We start from the raw sequence: 21130 nt of genomic DNA, 5'->3' as shown, positions 1-21130 counted from the left end.
AACAACTGAAGTCTGATCCCTCACTGGGCTGATGTAGCTGATGCTGTTTGGGGAGGGTACTCCAATTTTCAGTGTCATTTCTATTCTTATGCATTCAATAAAAATGTTTGCATAGTCGTGTCTTTTTCAACTTAACTGAGCTTACTCATGGGATTGTTCAGTAGTATGACTTCTCGTGTATGTAGTTTAAATTGTATATTAAAATTGACTTGAAGATGAAAAAAGTTCCATTTTAATAACTACTATAATTTAAAGTTGAGTTAAAACCAATACAGCATTGACTGTAACATGGATGTTGGGAGCAGTTTAAATATATTAAACTTAGACTTGTTTGATTATTTCTGATGTTTTGTAAGGCTCTGTGGTCGCACACTTTTTTTAAAAAAGGCTGCGATGATGCAGTTAATCGACTGGCTTTTGCCTGGATGAAGCTGTTACACCTTGTTTACATGCTTTAGGCTTCAGGATGATACAAAACAGCTGGAGTAATCTCTTTCTGGTTCGTCTCATGGTCTTTAGTAAAAAATGTTTTGTTTTATCTTTTCTCTCTTGTTACTAGCAACATGGGCAGTGGTCACAGCTGTAGTAGTAGTATTTTTGTAAGACATATGATGATGATGATACCATTCAATGGTTATGACTGAATGCTCTGTTATGGTAACACACCTGTTCTTCGCTTATGATGATCTCACTTGTACTTTGATTAGGCAAGAAATTAACTAATCTACCGAGTTCCCGATTCTACTAAGAAGGCAGTGGAGTCCTCTTGTAGTGAATGCTTGTTGGAAATTCTTTACTAGTGAACAATGGCTTACAATAAATCTTTTGCCGAAAACAATTGCTCATGAGAAGTGCTGTTTACTTTGGAATCGCATTTGATGAGCTCTGTTTTGTAAAACTATGTCCCAATTTACAGCTTTTTGGGGGCCTTTCAGCTGTATTCCCCTTTTTAGGGATACGAAAAATCTTTCTTGAAATACACTCAGAAGTTCATTTCAAGTGGACTCGGCTATAATAATATAGTATACTTATAATGCATCATAATACAGCTGTTTCTGTTTTGTCATTTGAGCTTCAAATTTCGACAAACAAAGGTTGTCCTGCTTAGGTTTGATTTTAACTTTGATGATTTCTGATAAGTGAAAATTTTTATTTGAAGGGTAATATAAATTTTCTTTATTTTCTGACAGCATTTATGAAAATTGTATGCTGTGCACCCATAACATATTTTGTTTCTTTATTTGGTTATGTTTTGAATGTGCGTGGTTTTATATGAACTTTATGCTTAGTTTCCATTTATTACTTCTAAACTAAATCAATCATTGATTTAAGATTATGAAGCAGACTTAACTGGCTACTAGTGGCCTTCATAGATGATTACTGATTCTGTCCTTTTCCCTTTCCCCTCTAAGGTCCATTTTATTATAGGCTCAGTGGATGTTGTTTGAAATGGAAGATATAAAAATCAAAGTGAATAAATAAATATGAGGCATTGTGGTGAAATCAGGCGCTCATCAAAATAAAGAAATTGACTAAACGAACATTTTTCTGCCCGTTGGCAAATTTTATAGAATTTTTTTTCCGCCCAACACCTTTTATGTTCATTTTAAAACACATATATTTATGGAAATTACTGAAAACATAGATTAAAGGCACAGAAATATATGTAAATTTTCAGTTTCCAAGGACTCTCCAGCTTTGGAAATCATCAAATTTAGGTGACCATTTTCTCACTAATTATACCTCTGGAACCAGGTGACCCCATCTCCTTGAATCACAAATATCTTGATAGATGGATATTTTGTTCCTCAAAAGCGTGACAAATGAACAAGCTTTAAGGTGATACCAATAACTCTACATGCCCAAAAATTGATGAGCGCTTGATTCCACCGCGCCGTGACACAAATATAAAATTTGAGTCTTCTTGTTGTGTTTTGTGGTGACACTTTCAAACCATTTATCTTTTTTTTTAGGCCAGACTGTCCTCCTGAACTTAAGTGTTTAAGGTGGAATCATCTGCCTTTGCTATGGCCTATTTTGTGTTGAGAGGAGACTGGATGCTGAAACAAAATCGTGTTGAAATAGGCCGGAATGCAGTTGCCAACCAGTACCTACAAACGATTTTGTGCTCAAGTACGGTTTAATTTTTGATAATACGTATTCTCTTTCTCTTTTTAATTTTGTTCCTCACAGACACGTGGATCATCATCATCATCATTGCCTTTCTCACCCTGCACCAGGGTATAGGCCACGGACAAACACCCCCCACTTTTCTCTATCCTGGGCTAGCCTCTTGATGTTATTCCATGTCTTTCCACTTTTCTGTACATCGATTTCTGTGATTCTTCTCCAAGTTCCACGAGGTCTTCCCCTTGATCTCTTGCCCTGTGGGTTCCAATCCAAAACTTTCTTTGTTATGCAGCTGCCTGACTTCCTGAGAGTATGTCCAATCCATCGCCACGGCCTTCTTCCTACCTCATCTCTGACTGGGATCTGTCTTGTTTTCCTTAACACTTCCACATTGGTGACCCTGTCTGTCCATCTGATCCTCAGTAACTTTCTTAGACACCTGTTCAAGAAAACCTGGATCCTCTTTATACAAGTCTGCGATGCATTCCATGCCTCACATCCATACAACAGGACCGACTTCACGTTTGAATTGAAAATCCTCAGCTTTGTTCGAAGTGAGATCTCTCTGGTCTTCCAAATCCTATCCAAAGATATGAAAGCAGCCTGTGCTTTACCAATGCGGGACTTTATTTCAGCACCTGTTCCTCCCTCTCTGTCAATTATGCTCCCAAGATAACAGAAGGATTCAACGTTTTCTAGGGCCTTTCCTTTTATTGTGACCTGCTCCTTTTGTTGTGCATCTGTCCTTAGTACCTTTGACTTTCCGGGGTGGATCCTTAATCCAACAGACTCCGATATGCTGTTTAATACTGAAGTCTTTGCTTGTATCTGTTCCTGGGTGTGCGACAGAAGCGCCAAGTCGTCTGCGAAATCCAGATCGTCCAACTGTGTCCATGGTGTCCACTGTATACCATTTCTGTGTCCTCTGGTGGTTTCCTTCATCAGCCAGTCGATTGCCAATATGAAGAGGAACGGTGATAGTAAGCATCCCTGTCTCACTCCAGTCTTGATGTCAAAGCTGTCCGTGAGCTGGCCATCATGTACAACCCTGCAACTTGTCCCTTCGTACATGCTTTTGATGAGGTTCACCAACTTCTGTGGGATTCCGTGGTGTCTCATTATCTTCCATAGTGTCGCCCGGTCTATACTGTCAAAGGCCTTCTCGTAGTCAAGGAAGTTGACAATCAGCTGGGAGTTCCACTCCAGGGACTGTTCCACAATAACCCTCTGCGTGGCAATCTGGTCGGTGGTTGAGCGATTTTTCCGGAAACCGGCCTGTTCATCCCGTAGTCTTGGATCCGTTCCTGTCTTGATTCTTTCCTGAACGATTCTGTTGAAGACCTCACCTGGTATTGAGAGAAGAGTGATCCCTCTATAGTTGCTGCAGTTGCTGAGATCCCCCTTTTTTGGAAGCTTCACGAGGTGTCCTTCTTTCCAATCCTTTGGGAACTTGCTCTCATTCCAGATCCTGGTAAACAGTGGGAGTAGGATGTCTGCCATCACATTGGCATCTGCTTTTAGGGCTTCAGGTGGAATCTGGTCAGGACCGGCCGCTTTACCTTTGTTCAGCTTCTTAATGGCATCCAGAATCTCTTGTTTTGATGGAGCATCACAGCAGATAGGTAACTCATTTCTTGCTGGCAGTATGTTTGGTGGGTTACTCGGTGGTGGTCTGTTCAGGAGACTGTTGAAATGCTCTACCCATCGCTTAGACTGAGCTTCCTTTCCAAAAATGCTTTTCCCGTCTTGGTCCTTTACAGGTACTTCAGGTTTCCCATATTTTCCAGCAAGTGTCCTTGTGGTCTGGTAAAGGATTCACGGACACGTGGATGCTAAAGAAAAATGATTTTCTCTTGAGACCGGATCTGCAAATAATGAGAATGAAGCCCCTTAATAAGTCAAGTGGAGAGATATTTTGCTGCAGGTCTTTGAACAGCTGGAATTTATTAAAAGTAAAGCAGAAAAGTGTGTGTGAAAGGTTGGGGGGGGGGGGGGGGGGGAGGAGACTTGGCCAGTGTCCACCATCTTGACCCACTGCTTGGGTAGAGTCTATTTTTTTGGTTTTGAAAAGTTGGCAGCTATGTGAATGGCCAACATTTAGCTACATTTGGGAGTATTCAGAGTTGGTTCAGAAAAATTGGGCTTGCATCTCACCTTCAGTTCTGCTGTGAAAGGGCATGCTCCTCCCCTTCCCCCACTCACTCAATGGGTAAAAAAAATATGCAAAGTACAGTCCAGCCCCATTTCGACCACTTCAACTTTAACGTAATCCACAACAGCCAGGGTCACAGCAGCATAGGAAAAGGTGGGCATCATCATCATATTTGAAGACATGGGGGGGTCAAATAAAAAATTTTCCATTGAATGACCATAATTAAATAATAGTGTTACAGTAGTCTCCGCCTAATCGCACAGTGCTCGGGAGCGCTCCTAAGCATGTGTTCACACTTTTCACGGTGCATGCGTTCATGTGAACCTGTGCATTGAGGGGAGGGAACACAACCATCTCATTTGCTTGATAATTTAATGAACTCCCTTGGGGGGTGGGGGGTCGCTTTTGCCGAAAATGCGATGAAACATTGTTTTATAAAGGATTCCCAGGTCGTGGTTATGACAACAAAAGGCCTTGAATGAGAGTGGAAAAAAAACAGAAAGACCGACTGACTGTACTAGTGTGCACTGTCATGTCAGGAGCTGATAAGAGGAAATTGTTGGTGATGGTCATAAATGGAAAGAGCGCTTTGCCACTCGGCTTTCCAAGCGACCACTCCCGACTGTTTGTCGTCGATTGCAACTCATTAAACTCCTAGAGAGATGATATCATACATTCTGGGAGATTTTTCTCTCTAGTGATTCATTGAGTGCATTAAAGTATTTCGAATGCAGCCGATCACTTGACCAATGTAGCTAGTTCTCCAACATTCATACGTGTTGAGAATCATATTCATGGGCCTGACGAAACATTCAAGTCGCCCAAATACCAGTGAGAAACCTCTTAAAGAAGAAGTTTGGGTGACCAATCTAAAGACATTTTTCAGTCACCCCACAAACATATTGTCATTATATCACTCTGTCTGTCCAAGATCTATGTGTCCGTCAGCAGGGTGGCTTAACGCTCTCCATCACTCTCTGTTCTGCGTCTCACCAAACATCCGGTTGTCTAGAATTGCCGTAAGAAGTTAAATGCAAGCTGTGTAGGCTGTAGCGAAAATTTCCCTTTATCAAACTTCTATCTGTCCGCGTGTTTCTCGGATCGAAGCATGTGTTTAGAAGTGACCGTGCGTTTGTACATCTAAATTATATATACTTAAAAACCTGTCATATGACGAAAGCGTGCATTTGAGCAGAGCATGCCTTTGTATGGCATGCATGTAGGTGGAGACAACTGCAGTAATTCTTTCACTCTAACACACAAAAAAACTTTCATTTAAAAAAAAACTGATGACAGTTGGTCAGCAGGTGGAGAGCTCACCACTCTCTACCAGATGTATATATCTGCTTTTCAACCCGACAGAGCTCAAATGTCTTGTCAACTGAAATTATATCGCAGATTTGTTAAACAATGATAAACTTTGAAAGTATTTGTATGATCAAATGTTTTATTTTTTTTAACACAATTCAGAGGAATATGTAAGATATGTGAACACACCTTCTAAAAGAAATGAAATGAAAACAAACAAAAAAGGCAAACCTAATAACAATCAACATAGTATTATTTCTTTGCTGTTAAGCAAAATAAAATTTTTCAAAGCAGCTATTCAAACACTTTCCTAGTGTACTGGTAGTTTGGATTAAGAACAAAGACTGCAATACAAAGCTTTGAAGGGGCCCATAAAGGCTTTTGAACTTTGTAATTTTGCTGAACTACTCAATTCTAGGCTCACTCAACTGCCTCGTAAGTTTGGAACATTCTTTCTCTCTAAATTTAAGCTCAAGTTTTTCAATGAAAACTATATGCTAATAATTTAACTGACACATAAATAAAAACTTTCCTGACATTCAACGATAAACTTTTCGACTACTGTTCACTTCTTGAAACTTCCAATCTCAGAAAAAAAAACACTTGCGCTTAATACCTTCAAACAGTAACAGTACATCTACATACCCATGTCAAGTTTCCAAGACATGAAAAGAATCCTTTTAAAAGTGAGCGGAGAAAGGAAACGGAACATTATCATGTGACTCCAGGAGTCAAATTTCAAATGTCCATTTTACTTTTGATTTTACAACTTTGTGTTCACATGTTCCATAACAACAGTACACTATAATCATACATCCCATCCTGAACAAAGAACAAATCAAACAAGTATCAATATGACACCTGGAAATGTGGCTTCTCCAAAATGTAAATATTGGCTAAAAGTAACAACTTTGCCATATAAAAAATAATTTAAAAAATTGCTGCATCACAGACTTTCAGTACTGTACAAAAAAGAATGAATAAAAAAGGAAACTCAGTAAATAAAAGATTGTTAGAATATTCTCTTTCTCACACGTGTTAGCAAAAGCTGAAACTTATAAGACTGCTTACTTGTATATTGACCAACAGGAAATTTGTTGGAATTCATAATATTAATAACTTCTTCAAACTTCTTGGGTCAAAAAAAGCATTTCTGTATTATCCATGGAGTTGGGGTGTGGGGTGCACCAAATAATATGCATACATGTACATGTACACCATAGAGTTATCATTCATAAAATCTGCGTCTTTCAGTTACAAGGCAGTCGATACATTCCATCAGTCGAGCAAACTGAAGATAATCAGATACAATGCTTTTCTCAAAAACACTCCACCCTTTCTCACTAGCTTATTAACTAGGAAGAAAACGCACAACTTTAACTTTTCCATTGGGAATCCAATTTTTCCTGGCAATGCCCCAAGACACCCATTGAATTCACCCTATGTCTAGCCCATGCACTCACTGCACACGATTCAGTCGGAGACCATAATTGCACTGATGTCAAAGAACTTGCATCACATCTTCATGAAATATACATAAGCTTTTAATATATAAGGCCCATTAAAAACGAAAATATTTTCATCAACTTCAAAACATTAAAATGGTAAACCTTGGACGAAAACAGACGAACCTAAGAAAACATTTTACAACGGACAACTTTCATTCCAATTTGTACATGTACATCATTCATATATCAATAGAAGTAGAAGACACAGGATCTAGGAACCTTTTCCTCTCTTTTATTCTACTAACTCAATCTGCACAAACTGTAGCTGACTGAAGCCATGAGCTTGCTCCTCATTTGCTCTCCTCACACTCAATTAAAACACAAGAACAATCACTGAAGAAACATGTTACAAGCTGTTATCATCACTTACTGAAGAACTCATATTTACAGAATCTCATAGATGAAAGACTGCTCTATATGTTAGAATACCAAAATACTGCTGAGAAATTTGACGTGGCTTTCTTTTCCATTATACCCACCCACCGATACACAGACACACACACCCACACACACACGCATATACTCACAACCACACATACACCCACATCTGCATATATACACTTATAATAAAATATACATACAAACTGTTACAACACATCATTCCCCTGAAGTTTGAAGCTACCAACGTAACGTCACTATGTGTCATGTCAGGCACCAATAAGACAGAGAGAGTACGAACCCTGATTTTGTCATCACTCAAATTATATGGTATACATCATTCACAAAATGCAACAAGCCAAATCAATTATTTCAAAGTGGAATTTTTCAAAAATGCTATGATTTCAATTAGGGAGGTTTCATTGTATCAAACAAACTATTTGAACCTTCAACAAGAAAAGAAGAATTTGTTACCTCTTCTCATAGTAGTTATATTTTTAGTTCACGACTGACTGTGTGCAATCCCCTTTAACAGAAGACGAACATCAAACGACACCTTAAATGACACACTTATTAATAAACTTTTGAACACTGAGAAAGATTTGCGTCGGTAAATCCCCGATTACACACAACGATAAATTGTATCAAATTCGTCGTATGGGAGAACTGTCTGTTTTATCGAACTGTGTTGTCGGTTTACATGTTCCAATCTATCGTTCATTTTTCTATAGATTGAGGAGATTCCTCGTAATAAAGCCACCATGTCTCTTTGCGCCGACAGCGATTTGCCTGCTCTCTATGTGGAGGTTTCGAGCTCTGGACCTAATGAATGAAAGGCGAACAGTACCTCTAGATCACAGAAGCCCCCTCCCTCCCTTTTTTTCCCCTTTATTTTTGTATATAGCAGAAGAGTGTCTTTTGAAAAGGGTGGCCATACTGTAGGCCTACCGTGTTGTGTGTAGAACCAGAAGCTATGACTCGACTGCAGATGTGCAACGCACCGAGTGACCTTTTTGAACAGCTTCACCTTTGACGATCAACTAAATAATAAAACTACAAAAATATACATAATAACACACCAAATCAGGTTCCCAGCGAGCAACTTTGCTTATTTTGAGACGCTGATTCCGAATATATGAAATCAGTTTTTACCTACGATAATTATTTAAAAAATTTGAGTCCTGAGTTTAGTTCTGCGCGGCGGCAAATTTCAAAGTGAATTACGTCACAGTGCGTCTCCCTCAAGTGACACCGTGATCGCACGGAAAATATCAAGCAGCGCTTGATTTCTCGACTGAATCTCCAAACCATCGTTCAATCGTCCAAATTTTGTACAATTCTGTGGTTACACCTAACGATTTATTGTATGATCGCTAGATCGTCCAGTTTTAGTACAACTTATCGTTACGTGTAACCAGGCCTTAAGTTAAAGAGCAAGTAATGTTTCAGTTCTTTATTAACCCTATCAATTTTTACTCGAGACACTAGAAAAAATCCAAACGAATTTCACCAACACATAAAGACTTAGCTATACTTGACGTTACCTTCCGATGAGAATTCTCATCTTCTTTTGTCGTGAAAAAAATTCATGTTGTCATTTTCTATCACCCAAGCAGACTCATATTTCCCATTTGCCATTGCACTGCCATCAGTCTCTTTGTACAGAAGTAAGTCTGAGCAGTCCAAAGAGAGCACATAAACAAGTGCTCTTTTAAGGGTCCACAGGGTAACTCTTTTGTTTCCATATATAATAATAATATATATATCTTGCACAATTGTTCACTTATGAATATTGTCAGTGTAAATGAACGTCTCATATCAAGTCACTCTGCATGTAAAAAGCAATGTAGATACATCAACACTTTTGAGATTCAGCATATCATTCATCACTAGTTCTTAACCCTCATCCTGTGGGGGGCCGGATTTATGTCGCCCGATAGGCCTATTTCGGCACCTCGCCTTCGTTCTGGTCCCACGTCTGTCTGGCCCCTGGCTCATCTCCCGTTCAATTTGGGTCCCGCGTCAGATACGCTTTCACGCAGCTCAAGTGTATGTGCGTCAGTCTGCTTGAGTTTGTGTGCGTTTGTAGCCTTCTTCTAGAACCGCCTGTGTTGGTTCATAACCGAGGCATACGTCTCATTCAAAACACGCCAAGTTGGTAGCTCTAGATATTCGTCCAATGAAATTATAGAACAAACTGACCCACTTAGACATGAGGAGCTCGAAAGGATGGTCAGGAAACAAGACTAACAAGACTTCCAATTTTCTATATAAAATCTTTCAAATGAGCTTGATTTTGTATGAAATGATACTACCTGATAAAAAATAAACTTGTTTGATCATTTTGAATACCATTGTGCAGGTAAAAAGAACAATTTGAGTGTAAAACATTCAGAAATTGACCTATATTATCCCCTTTCAAAGCCCAGGTCATTTATAACAACAAGAGCGTCTATAAAGGTTATTCGAATGGGCATAACTACTCGTAATGTCTTATCAGTTTATGAGAGGGGGTTATTCATGTGTTCGTAACACTTTATAAATAGAAAGCTATAAAAGATAGAGTGTTATTTTCATCATCGGTTAACACACTCCCTCAGTATTCATGGCGAAAATACACGTTTCCAGGCGCGCTTGCTGTACACTAACAGTACACACTGAGTGACCCCGGCAACCTGCCCAGAGCGTCCGACATAATCGGTTGCTGATAAGATTCGCATCTCAGCACAGACGCAGGACAAGAGTTAAAGAACACTGCCCAGCCGCTGACAACTGTGAGAACGCAAATAGAAATGATAGAGAAAACTGAGTGCCTTAGATATCTTCCCGGAAAGATTCACTGGTTTCATTATATTCTTGGCTAAGTGGAAAAGACATATATTTTTGAAAAAACAACCCGAAACGTTACCAAAGCAAAAGCAAATGTATGAAAACTTGACATTAGTTAGGTGGATTATTTGATGACTGGAATGGCGAGTGGCCTCCTTGTACATGCATGGATTCCACAAAGGGCTGTATCATTGCACCAAATGGCCTGAGGACAGAAAAAAAAACCCCAGTTGCTTAAATGATATTTATAAGTCCAGCACGCACAAAGCGAAAATTGCTGGATACGAAAATTTCTTCGTTATGTACAAATTTTGCTAAGTATATGTTTTAAATACAAAGAATATATATGTATAAGCAAAGATTGAGGACTTGAACTGCTCGCTATGTGCGTGCTAGACTGTAATATCAAATCTCAACAGCAAACTTGCTGAAAACACAATATCTTATTTATTCACATTCAGGCCAATTCTTTCCTAAACAGCTTCCAAGCAGAATTCAAAGCCCAACTAACAGACTTTACCAACAAGTCAAGTAAACACGTCAATAATGTCACATACATTTATAAACAATTCTAAAAGTTACTGCATTTGTGTCGTAAAAGATATGTGCACTAAAAAATGCATAGGACAGAAACTATTGCTAAAAAAAGTCAGGAATTTCAATGCCTTGGTTCATCAAATAGATCAGACTTGAAAAAAATAAAATCATAAAAGCATTTCTTTCATTCAGTTCTTTTCATACGAATGATGTTAACATTATTGCATCTTTTAGAGAAGGACATTCAATAATCAGAACACTGTAAAAATCTACATTACATTACCAATGGAATGGGAAAATCTGTTACATGCACTAATTCATAATACAAAGGTAATTCTTTTCACCCATTGCACCAGTGCTACGACTATACTCATAGTTCATAGCTGCCACGCGCTTCCATCCACCAAGCTACGAGAATAGTCATTTCCAAATACCAGTCCACAAAATTGAGTCCGAACCACTTACAGTGGAAACCTGATATAACAGGGATGGTGGGAGTAGAGAAAATGTCCTGTTATATCCCATCCCTGTTAAATCAGAAATGCAAGGAAAGTGAGCATTTGTGGACTTATCCAGCTGTACTTATTCATGGGTAGTTTCCCTTGCCACAAGTACCCACGAACAGGGGTTTTGGCACCAACTTTCTCCATTGCCTCACATCAGAAGACCTTGGTCCACAGCACCTGCATCAGGTAGTCTCATCTGCTTTCGATCCAGAGCAAACTTTCCATTGGAGTATGCTGCCACTATCTTCTCTCTATCCTTGATTATGGTGTGAATCGACCCTTGTGGAATGTCGAACTGACGACAAATCTCTGCCAGTGGAGCTTGCTTTTTGTCAACAGCCTGGATTATTTCATATTTTTTGTCAACTGAAAGGCATTTTCTCGTGCGCTTGACATCGTTGGTGACACATTACGGTTTCGGGCTAGATCGAGGTCTGCAGCACACCGCAGCCCTCTTTCGCTTCACACGCTGCGTGTGCTTGCAGTGGCATGGTTTGCGCAGGCTTGCTCCATCACTGTGTTACTCTCTCTCTCTCTCACTTTTTACACATTGTAATGAGCCTTTGTCCCTGCTATAACCGGTTGGGCTGTGATGAGGCCCTGTTATTGCCGATAACTTTTAATAGAGACAAAGAGTAGGAAAAAACGGGGATTTAAAAAATCCCTGTTATTACCGGATCCCTGTTATTACCGGGCCTGTTATATATGGTTTCCACTGTATCTAGGTTTCTATTGAAAGTAACAGGTCAGTTGTGACTTGTAAAAAATTTTGCTAGCTTGTTTCGATCCAGTTTTTTGCCAAGTACGAGTTAGTTGTGTTGTTTTCTCACCGCAAATCATGGCAAGAAAGCGAACACTGAAATCGTCATGGATGAGAAGAAGAAGCAACAACCACAGAAACCAACAGTGCCACGGCTATTTTTGTGTTTGTTTTAATACATGAACAATGTTTTTAGTTTTGTTTTAAGTGGCAAAGAAAGTGAAAGTAGAAATAAATCTAGAAAAACAAGGCGATCGGACTGATTTTAGTGCCTTGAAAACTTCGAAGAAAAGCTTGATCTAGACCACAGATTTACTATAAGTTGTTATGAGTAAATTGAGTGCCGATGAGTCGCAGCCGGACGAAGAATATATTGTTTTCTCTGCTTTTTCCTTCCTTTTTCTCTCTACTAATATTAAAAGAACATTTTTAGTAAAATCTGAGCGAAGTTTAATATTCATAGCTTAAACTTAAATGGTTTGGGCACAATGCGTGTCCAAGGTCAGTGTGTCAAGTTCAGACCGATTCCCCCCCCCCCCCCCCCCCCCCCCCCCCCTCGCGGCAAGCCAGGTGGACACAAGTGCACAGCCCGCCGCGGCAACGCAGGGTGAATTGGGTTAAAAGTCACAAAAGGGAAGTGTTTCTTAAGACTTGAGAGAGCTGGCCATCTTGGAAGTCACGGCAAAAATAATGGGTGTATTTTCTTCTTTTTTTTAATGAATTAAACCATTTCAAAAACAAAGCAATCAGCTGAATTTTGTTCACTGCAAAGCTTTCATGTTCATCATATATTATTGTACAACTGGTTAATGAAAATCTTTCTACATTCATTTTTTTTTCTTCTAGGATCCCTTCAAAGTGAAATTTTAAAAAATTTTCCAAGCATTAATTTGCTTTCTGTATCTTTCAGTCAGTTTCAGAAAAAGTCACTGAAGACCAGCCAAATTTTAAAGCTTTTTCGATCAATGATTTTAAAAAAAATAATTTTTTAAAGAAATAAATTGACTACAGAATATGTTTTCGAAACAACTACATGCATAAATTGAAAAGTTTCTCTTTAAAATTTTTGTAAGTATTTTAGTTCAATTTGTGCCAAATTTCAGAGGTTCATAAATAAAACTATGATCACAAAGCTAAATAACCAATCCTGAGGCCTCATAAACTGACCCACAGCTTCCTTAAGATTAAGTACTCTTCCATCACAATAATTCATTTGGTCCCCAGTGGCATATTTATTGTCAACTAACAAAATCCAATACATACGTGCTAAGTACGTCTTGAGGGAGGCTGGTGATGTGAGAGGGAATATCCTTTCCTGTGAGGAACTGTGCCACTTCAGAGGAGAAGTTGTTGCAGTTGTGGTGGAATAAATGATATGTCTCTGCTCTGCACATACAGGAAATAGAATTGATATTTGTTATGAGCATTCATGTTTCACAATTTCATAAAATTTCATTAAATAACAAGTATGGGGAAAAAGCCATAATTTATCACATTGAGTTGAGTACGAACTGAATACAAAAACACTAAGGCGGTGAAAGACTTAAAGTAATTAGGGACTACTTCTCAAGCGAAGGAACTTGTGCACTAGATAGGAAAGCAGTCAAGTACATAAAAAACAGCCCTGCAGCAGCCTGAAGAATATCCACAGTCAACATTTTTTAAGCTTTGATGCTGGAACAATTTTAGGAAGTAGAGAGAAAAACATTTTATTGAAATTTCTGGAAGACATACATAGGTTTGTTTACACTTACATATAAGTGCAATAAACAATCTGATATTTTCACATACCTAAATGAGGTTTGGGCTAGTTCATGCAGATAATCCATGAAAACATCAAAAGGAATTTCTGTGACTCCTAAATCAACCTTCTGTGTTGGATTGCCAAGAATAGTGCCACCCTGTTGAAAGAGAAAAGGAATAAAAATCCAAACACAAAAAATTGAGTTTTAATTTACAATTCAAAGTACTGGTAACAAATAAATACAATAAATGATCCTTAAATAAGAATGTACATTACTATGTTCTATGAGGTCAGGCTAAAGACTCAATCACAGCAGCAACTTACCATTATTCACAAATATGTGCAATCTTTTTTATAATCTCGCTACTTTTTCATACATTTACATGGTGTTTACACTCAATAATTGAAAAATCTGACATAACTGAGGCTAAACTGTGAACTCGAATCAGTAGCAGATAAGATAAATCGTGGAACCTGATTTATTCATCAAAACATTAGTGAACTCCAGGATTTCAGTAGCTTCTACCTCAAGAATCTCTTTTGAGCTACAAAAAAAAAAGAATCCTTATTAGACAGTAGAATGAAGTAGTCACACTAGCTGCAGACCAAGCAGAAGCAAAACTAGTAGGAGGTGATGGAGGGAGAGGAGAAGGAGGAAGAGGAAAATTAAGGAAAACCAGCATCATTCACAGCCATTATGAGAGTGCTACTGTACTTGAAATGACTGATGAGCAGATAAATGGATGTTAGTGATGGGACAGCCTCCAAGGGTGCACAACCAGACCTGCCAAAGCTGTAGTCTTGCAATACCTACAGAGAACTTGAAATGGGTTTTAGGTGTGCATAGAGAGCATGGGTTTGCAGTTGCGAGCGCCGTAAAAACACTTACCAAAAAAAAAAAAGAAAAAAGAAGAGCAGGGGTTACAGTTGAGACACTAAAGTCAAAGTCACAAACACAATACTCCAGAAGTAAAGACCCACTGTACATTAATTTTCAAATACAAACCATCTTCAAGTCAATATAAATCTTCCCTGACACCAATGACCAAGTTGCTGAATGACTATGGACAGGGCCTTGCAAACTTTTTATTAATCCACAAATAAACATACTCCTTGCTATGACAATGACATTAAAATGACAAGAGTGGCATTTCTGCACATGGTTGGTCAGAAAGGCCAATCTTTACCTTTGCCAGTCTAAAAAAAGATGTGTTCATCGATCAAGCTGGTCATGCAAATCTTGAAGCTGAAAAAGAATAAGCTTCCCAAACAACTAAATTTCACAATACTTACAGGGGCGCATGCCTCTATCCCTGTGGTTCCACCAAAGAAATATTCTTGTCCAAAGGCAACTATACCAGTGTGCCACACACCATCTATTTGTCTGCCTGAAAACAGAAAACAAGAAATTAAGAAGTGTGAATAAATGGTAAACTGTTTTTGAATACATGCTTACTCCTGTAAATTATGCAAAACACATTTGACTTAATAACACTGTTCAAGGCCAAAAGAAGTAGCATTTTCTTCTCCCACAATGGTGCAATTCACAAGTACAACATTTTTCAAAACTACCTATGAGTTTGCAGAGGGAAGAAGTGAAAGGGACAGAGAACATCACAAGCAAAAAAAAAAAGAAGACAACTTGCAAAAACAGATAAAAAGATAGACCAGCCAGCTATGCCTGTCCACACCTATGCTAAACATAATAACAACAATCTCTGTAATTGAAACAGATTTATCCATCTACATCCGAGGTGTCCAAGATAATTCTTCAATTTAAAGCAACTACAGCAACATAAAGATAAATACTGTTTGTATTATTTTTCAAAACTGGCACAACTCTCTTTGTTGGAAAAAATAAAAACAGAATGTGTAGTAGGTATAGTATCCTCTATTTCTTTTCGAGGTTTTCAGTATCGCACAGTGCCTATTTTCTTATTCATCAAAGTTTACAAATAAAAAACACATGACATGAAATAAATTTTTTAAAAATCTTTCCTGCTGAATCAAGAGCTTCACCTAAACTCTGACATAAATTCTTCTTCCCTAAAAACCTATTTCATACAAACAAACTTCAGCAAACAATTCAGAGCAAAATTCTAAGATTCTTTCCATCAATGTCTTTGTACCTAAACCTCTGTAAGTCTTACCCAGAATTCCTTGAGACATTGCTCTGGCCAGACCCCCAGAGAGGTCATACACATAAACCTGCACAGGTGATGAATCTGAAGACATTTCTCCACTGGTTTGTGCTGAGCAGCAGGAGGATTATCTGGAGATGCTTTGAAGACTACACTGTACTGCACAAGATGTCTCTTAATTTGATTAATGAGGCAGTCTGGTATCCTATGTGTATCAGTGCAGGTGCAAGTCATGTGAAGAATAAAAAAGGATATAAAGTATGAGTTGAAACAATAATAATCATTTTTTTAAATCTAGTAATTTTTACTAGGAAATTGGCGTTGAAAAAGAAAGTTATGCTTTTTTGTATTATAAAGCAAATAATAATTGTATGTGCGTGCCTGAAAAAAGGTCCCAGTTGTTGGGAATTTTACATTTTGAGTTTAAAGACATTCTTGAGAGAAATTCAAAGCTAAGTAAAGAAGCTGCTTTTTAAATGTTTTGACCGAATCTTGAATATTTTAAAGCTTAAGATATGCTAGGATTTGTAAGAGGGGGTGTTAAACCAAAGTTTTGAGAAAACAGCTTCAAAGTTTTATGTTTTTATTAAGGCCTTCAGTGCAGCCTACAAAGTTTAAATGAAACGGCTAAGCTAGCCTGCCAGTCTAGCCATCCTTAAGTACGGCTAGCCTAGCTGTCTAGCCGTACTTAAGTACTTAGATCTAGGTTAGGCCCTATTGACTGAAACCTGTTGGGTACACAGGTCTCATTAGATCTAGTAATTATTCAGGTTTAAAATACATGCATATCAGTAAGGCACCTTTTGGTCTCGTCTAAAATACAAATACTTTAGATACTGCAAACTAAAATTTTACTTACAATTCAGCCATCATTAATAAGTGCGGATAGCCTGCCAGTCTAGCCGTACTTATTTTAGGCCCTATCAGAAACCTGTTGAGTACACAGGTCTCATTAGTAATTATTCAGGTTTAAAATACATGTACTGTCAGTAAAAAAGTGTCAGTAAGGCACCTTTTGGTTTCGTCTCAAAAACAAATACTTTAGGTATTGCAAACTAAAAATTAATGTACAATTCAGTATGCCTATTTTTTGCAGCTGCCATTACACCCACCCCGGGTTAAAGCTGGATCCTGCTCACCAAATCTGAGAGTGGCGATTCGCGATTCAGTCAGCTTCAAAGAATCGCGAGTACGCGAGTGCTCGTGGAACACTAAGCCTCGGGCTCGTTGTATGCATGAAACGGACCAGTGTCATATCAACGCCACTTCACAAGTCCCACTCTTGTTGCACCGCCATCGAGACGTCTCGCCCGCCATCCTCTCCCCCATCCCCACCCTTTGTTGCGCTCCTCTACTGACCCCCCATAAATTCACCCCCCCTCCTCCCCCACACCCCATGATTCGCTAAAACAATGGCTCCATAAAATTCCTTCTGTCTATTGGTTAATGTTAATTTTGTTTCAATGGGGGGGGGGTTTGGACTGTGCCATCTTTTGTAAAATAAAGGGAGCCATACTAAGAGTTCCGTTTCGACTCGCGACCCAGCAGTAGGTTATAAACAAGCCACAAGGTGGTGACAGCGACAGGGGAGTGAATCGGGAATAGGAAGGCGATACTGTTCCGCTGAAGTGAATCTCAAATCGCGTTCCGCAGGGAAGAGTGGCAATTCAGTTCTGTTCTCGCGCTAGCGACCCAGCTCTACCGCGGGAGGGAATAAAATTTTCTCTTATTCCCACCCCCCCTGAGGGGATTAAACGATATTTTACTCCATTTTTTTTACTAAGGAGTGTGTGTTCTTGTGTGCATGATCTAGACACTTGATGATTGGTTGCCACGGAATTCCCTTTTAAGGCTCTTTTTTTTCTTTTCTTTTTTTCTTCTGTTCAAAACGTGTACGAAATGAAATTGCTATTTGTATAATTTTTCATTCATCCCCAACCGCGACACGTGCGCACGAAAAAAAATGAAATAAAGGTAGGCTGGTACGGAGAAATCCGCGTTTGTTCACAGTGGCAACTCAAACAACACAAGTCCTCCCTTTTATGCAAATTAGGTAGACTCGACTCAGAAATTTACTTTTGTTTATTTTTATTTTTTTAAGCCGATCCCATCAGCTGTCGTAATTTTGTGACGGAACCTCGGCAAAATCCTTAGAGATAAAAAAAATAATTGTGTTTTGGTAATTTTTAAAGGTCATACACTCCCACTTAACTCCAGTAGGTTCTTAAGAATTTTTTTAACCCCCTTGTGTCAACAGCCTAGTGGCATAGTGGTACTCTTTTGGATTACTAATCATGTTTGCTTCTCTCACTCACAAGTTCGAATCACGGTCACGTCGAAATATGGATTTTTCCAATCATGTCATATTATGTATGTTTTCAGATATTAACATGTAACTAATAATAATATACATTACAGGTAGAGAGACAGTGGAAAGCAGGAGAACACAAGGAAATACGAAAGCAGTTTTACTTTCTTTATTGCCCAATCATATACTAAACCCTATCTTTTACAATGAGCCATTGCCAAAACGTGGGGAAAAACACACACACATCTCACATTAGTGTGCATAAAATGTGATGCATTAGTATTTATTCCTCCAAAACTTATACACAAGTCAAATATAGGATGTAGTACCTGCATTAGCAGTTTCAGACCCTATGTCAGCTTTACAATCTTGAGTTTGTAAATTTTTTGCCAAAAATGTTCGTTTTTTTAGTGATTCCTAGACTGTCATTTTGAGCACACCAATGCAAACTTCCAAGAATGTCCAAAATTTAGTATTTTTGGGTGGGTTTTTTTACATGTGCTTTGATCCTATGCTATTTGTCATCGAGAAAGGTTCACTTGCTCAAGAAATCGGTTTATTTGTTTGATTGTAAATAAACTAACAATTCGGATCACTTGTGCGTCAGTCGTGTCGTCACGGACTAGGTGTTTTCAGAAAACACCATTATTTTTCAGTAGAATCACCGTAGCTGGTTAAATCTTTTTGCTTTTTGTCGTTTATTCAATACTTCAAAAGCCGCGAAGCACGATAGGAACATCGGGTTCCTAGATCTACGATTTCGGTCGGCTGTTTAATATTCGCTGTGATTGGCGTCACTTTGCGACGTACCGGAAGTCCGAATTTTGTTTTGAACGGATCATCAACAGTGCCCGGATATAATTATTTTCTTGAGTGACTTCCCCTTACCCGCTTCCCCAGAACAGCGGAGGCAACGGGGGAAAGAGAAAAATGAAAGTAGTCATTGCCGTTAGCGTCCGGTGACGCACAAGAATTTGACGTTGAATGTGACGTACTGGACTGTTTTGAGTGTTTTTAGGCCACCCTATTGAATATTTTAGTGAAATTGCGGCGTTTACATTGGATTCCTGGAACAAGAGTGTGACGTGCGAACAAACTTTGAGAGATGGATCATTTCTGTGGTTATAGATTTAGCTTTTGTGCTTAGTGATGACGTTTGGTGTGTCGTCATGCAGCCGTACAAGACTGACTGACGTACTAGAAATTACATTGTCCTAAGAGCAAACATTTTTTAAATCATGTGTGCTCTCTTTTCTCAAACAAATAAACAAACATGTCCTTGTTTATCTGTCTAACTCAAAAATACACATTTGTTCTTTGTTGGTATGTTATGCTTTTTTTCAATACATTGTGTCATTGTGTCTTCATTGTTATGTACAAGTAATATTTGTCATCATTGCTAATATCAATAAGTTTTCAACATATATTTCATACATGCAAGATTCATTTAGAAGCAAAATACGCCTTTATTGATCTGTGTATCTCATAGAGCAAATTTGTTCTTTGTAGGCATGATTTTACATTTTCCCAGTATGTTTTGTCATCACTGTTATGTACGAGTACTGTTTGTCATAATTAGCAACATAATTGAGATCATCCACTGTCTTTGATATGACCTGATATCTGTTTCAAAGCAAAAGAAACCTCTCCTGGGTTTTTTTTTATTCTTAGAGTGCGCATTTCTCTCTGGAGGCATGACTTTGTCTTTTCCTGTACATTGTTACGTACAAGTCATGTTTGTCATCACTGTTATGTACAAGTCAGCTCCATTGATTTTGTGCTTTTGCCTCATAATAGTTTAAAAATGGTTTTACACATGTCTTTTTCTGGTACTGAGGATTTGATAACTGTATTTGTACAGCCTTTCACTATTGTGATGTGTTGTCAGTGATAATGTCCAATGTGTGTCCTTTCGTGTACATAACAATGATGACATGTTCTGAGCACTGCGTCATTGTTACAATGCTTGTCATTTATATTACCATTATGAATGGAGTTCATAGTGTACTAAGTCTTTGTTTACTAAACAAATAGAATTTAAAGTCCATAATTTGCCTTGCTGCTTATCTGTTTTTGTCATCACTGTTACATACAAGAAATACACTGGTTGCCAAACCAATAGACCCATATCTCCGAAACCCTACATCTCCTTGCTCTAATACTCTAGGAATATGAGCACTAAATGTCAATCTGTGACTGACAGAAAAGGGAGTCAAATTGGTAAGAAAATTTTTTTTGCACCACTGAGTCTCAAGAGAGTCACGTTTTGGCAATTGCTCATATATATAACCCACTCAAAAGTCCTGGTAAATTTTTACTTTTACCCCCACACACAGATACACTGATATGAAGGCTAAACTGCCATAATTTTTGCTGCAGAACACACGTGGGGCCACTAAAACCCTTGCAAATCAATTGTTTTCGTGTAAATATCAATCCTAATTGCCAAAACATCAAATCATTGTGAAATGCAGGGGGGCATGCCCCCCTGAAACCCCCCCTGTTGTTAAAAATAAGTCAAATATTACTACGCCACTGGTCCTAGTTCTGTTTTCAAACATCAATAACTCAGTAACTATTGATTTGCGGCAAAAATGAAGGCCATATTCGTGTTCAGCATGCAAAATACTACTAGAAATAAAGTATATCAAGCTTGTACATGAGACGGGTGTATTAGTAGAAAAAATGGAAGTGGCTATCCTCACCCGGGGTGAGAATAAAAATACGATTACCTCTCACCCCGGGTGAGACTTGCCAGCGTAGGTTATTCTCACCCGGTGTGAAACAAGACCTGTTTTTCCTCATTTCGGAATACTGTCTATCGGTGTG

The 21130-nt window shown here is 38.5% G+C and overlaps 1 protein-coding gene across 4 annotated transcripts in view; it reads right to left on the bottom strand.

Annotated features, from left to right (window-relative positions):
* Window positions 1-10296: 10296 nt before the first annotated feature.
* LOC101858922 (desumoylating isopeptidase 1) overlaps window positions 10297-21130 on the bottom strand; it is a 13390-nt gene continuing 2556 nt past the window's right edge. For all 4 annotated transcript variants that reach the window (XM_035968202.1, XM_005092395.3, XM_005092394.3 and 1 more), the window contains exons 2-6: window positions 16003-16198; window positions 15146-15240; window positions 13900-14009; window positions 13372-13494; window positions 10297-10510 (exon numbers count right to left, since the gene is read on the bottom strand). In XM_035968202.1, coding sequence (XP_035824095.1) covers window positions 10417-10510; window positions 13372-13494; window positions 13900-14009; window positions 15146-15240; window positions 16003-16087 — 507 coding nt within the window. In that variant the 5' untranslated portion in view covers window positions 16088-16198 and the 3' untranslated portion in view covers window positions 10297-10416. The remainder of the gene's footprint in view (window positions 10511-13371; window positions 13495-13899; window positions 14010-15145; window positions 15241-16002; window positions 16199-21130) is intronic.

The sequence above is a fragment of the Aplysia californica genome, unplaced genomic scaffold (genome assembly GCF_000002075.1).
Source record: "Aplysia californica isolate F4 #8 unplaced genomic scaffold, AplCal3.0 scaffold00046, whole genome shotgun sequence".
NCBI classification, from domain to species: Eukaryota; Metazoa; Mollusca; class Gastropoda; order Aplysiida; family Aplysiidae; genus Aplysia; species Aplysia californica.
The sequence above is the reverse complement of the archived record's forward strand: the minus strand, read 5'-3'. Positions and strand labels throughout refer to the sequence as shown.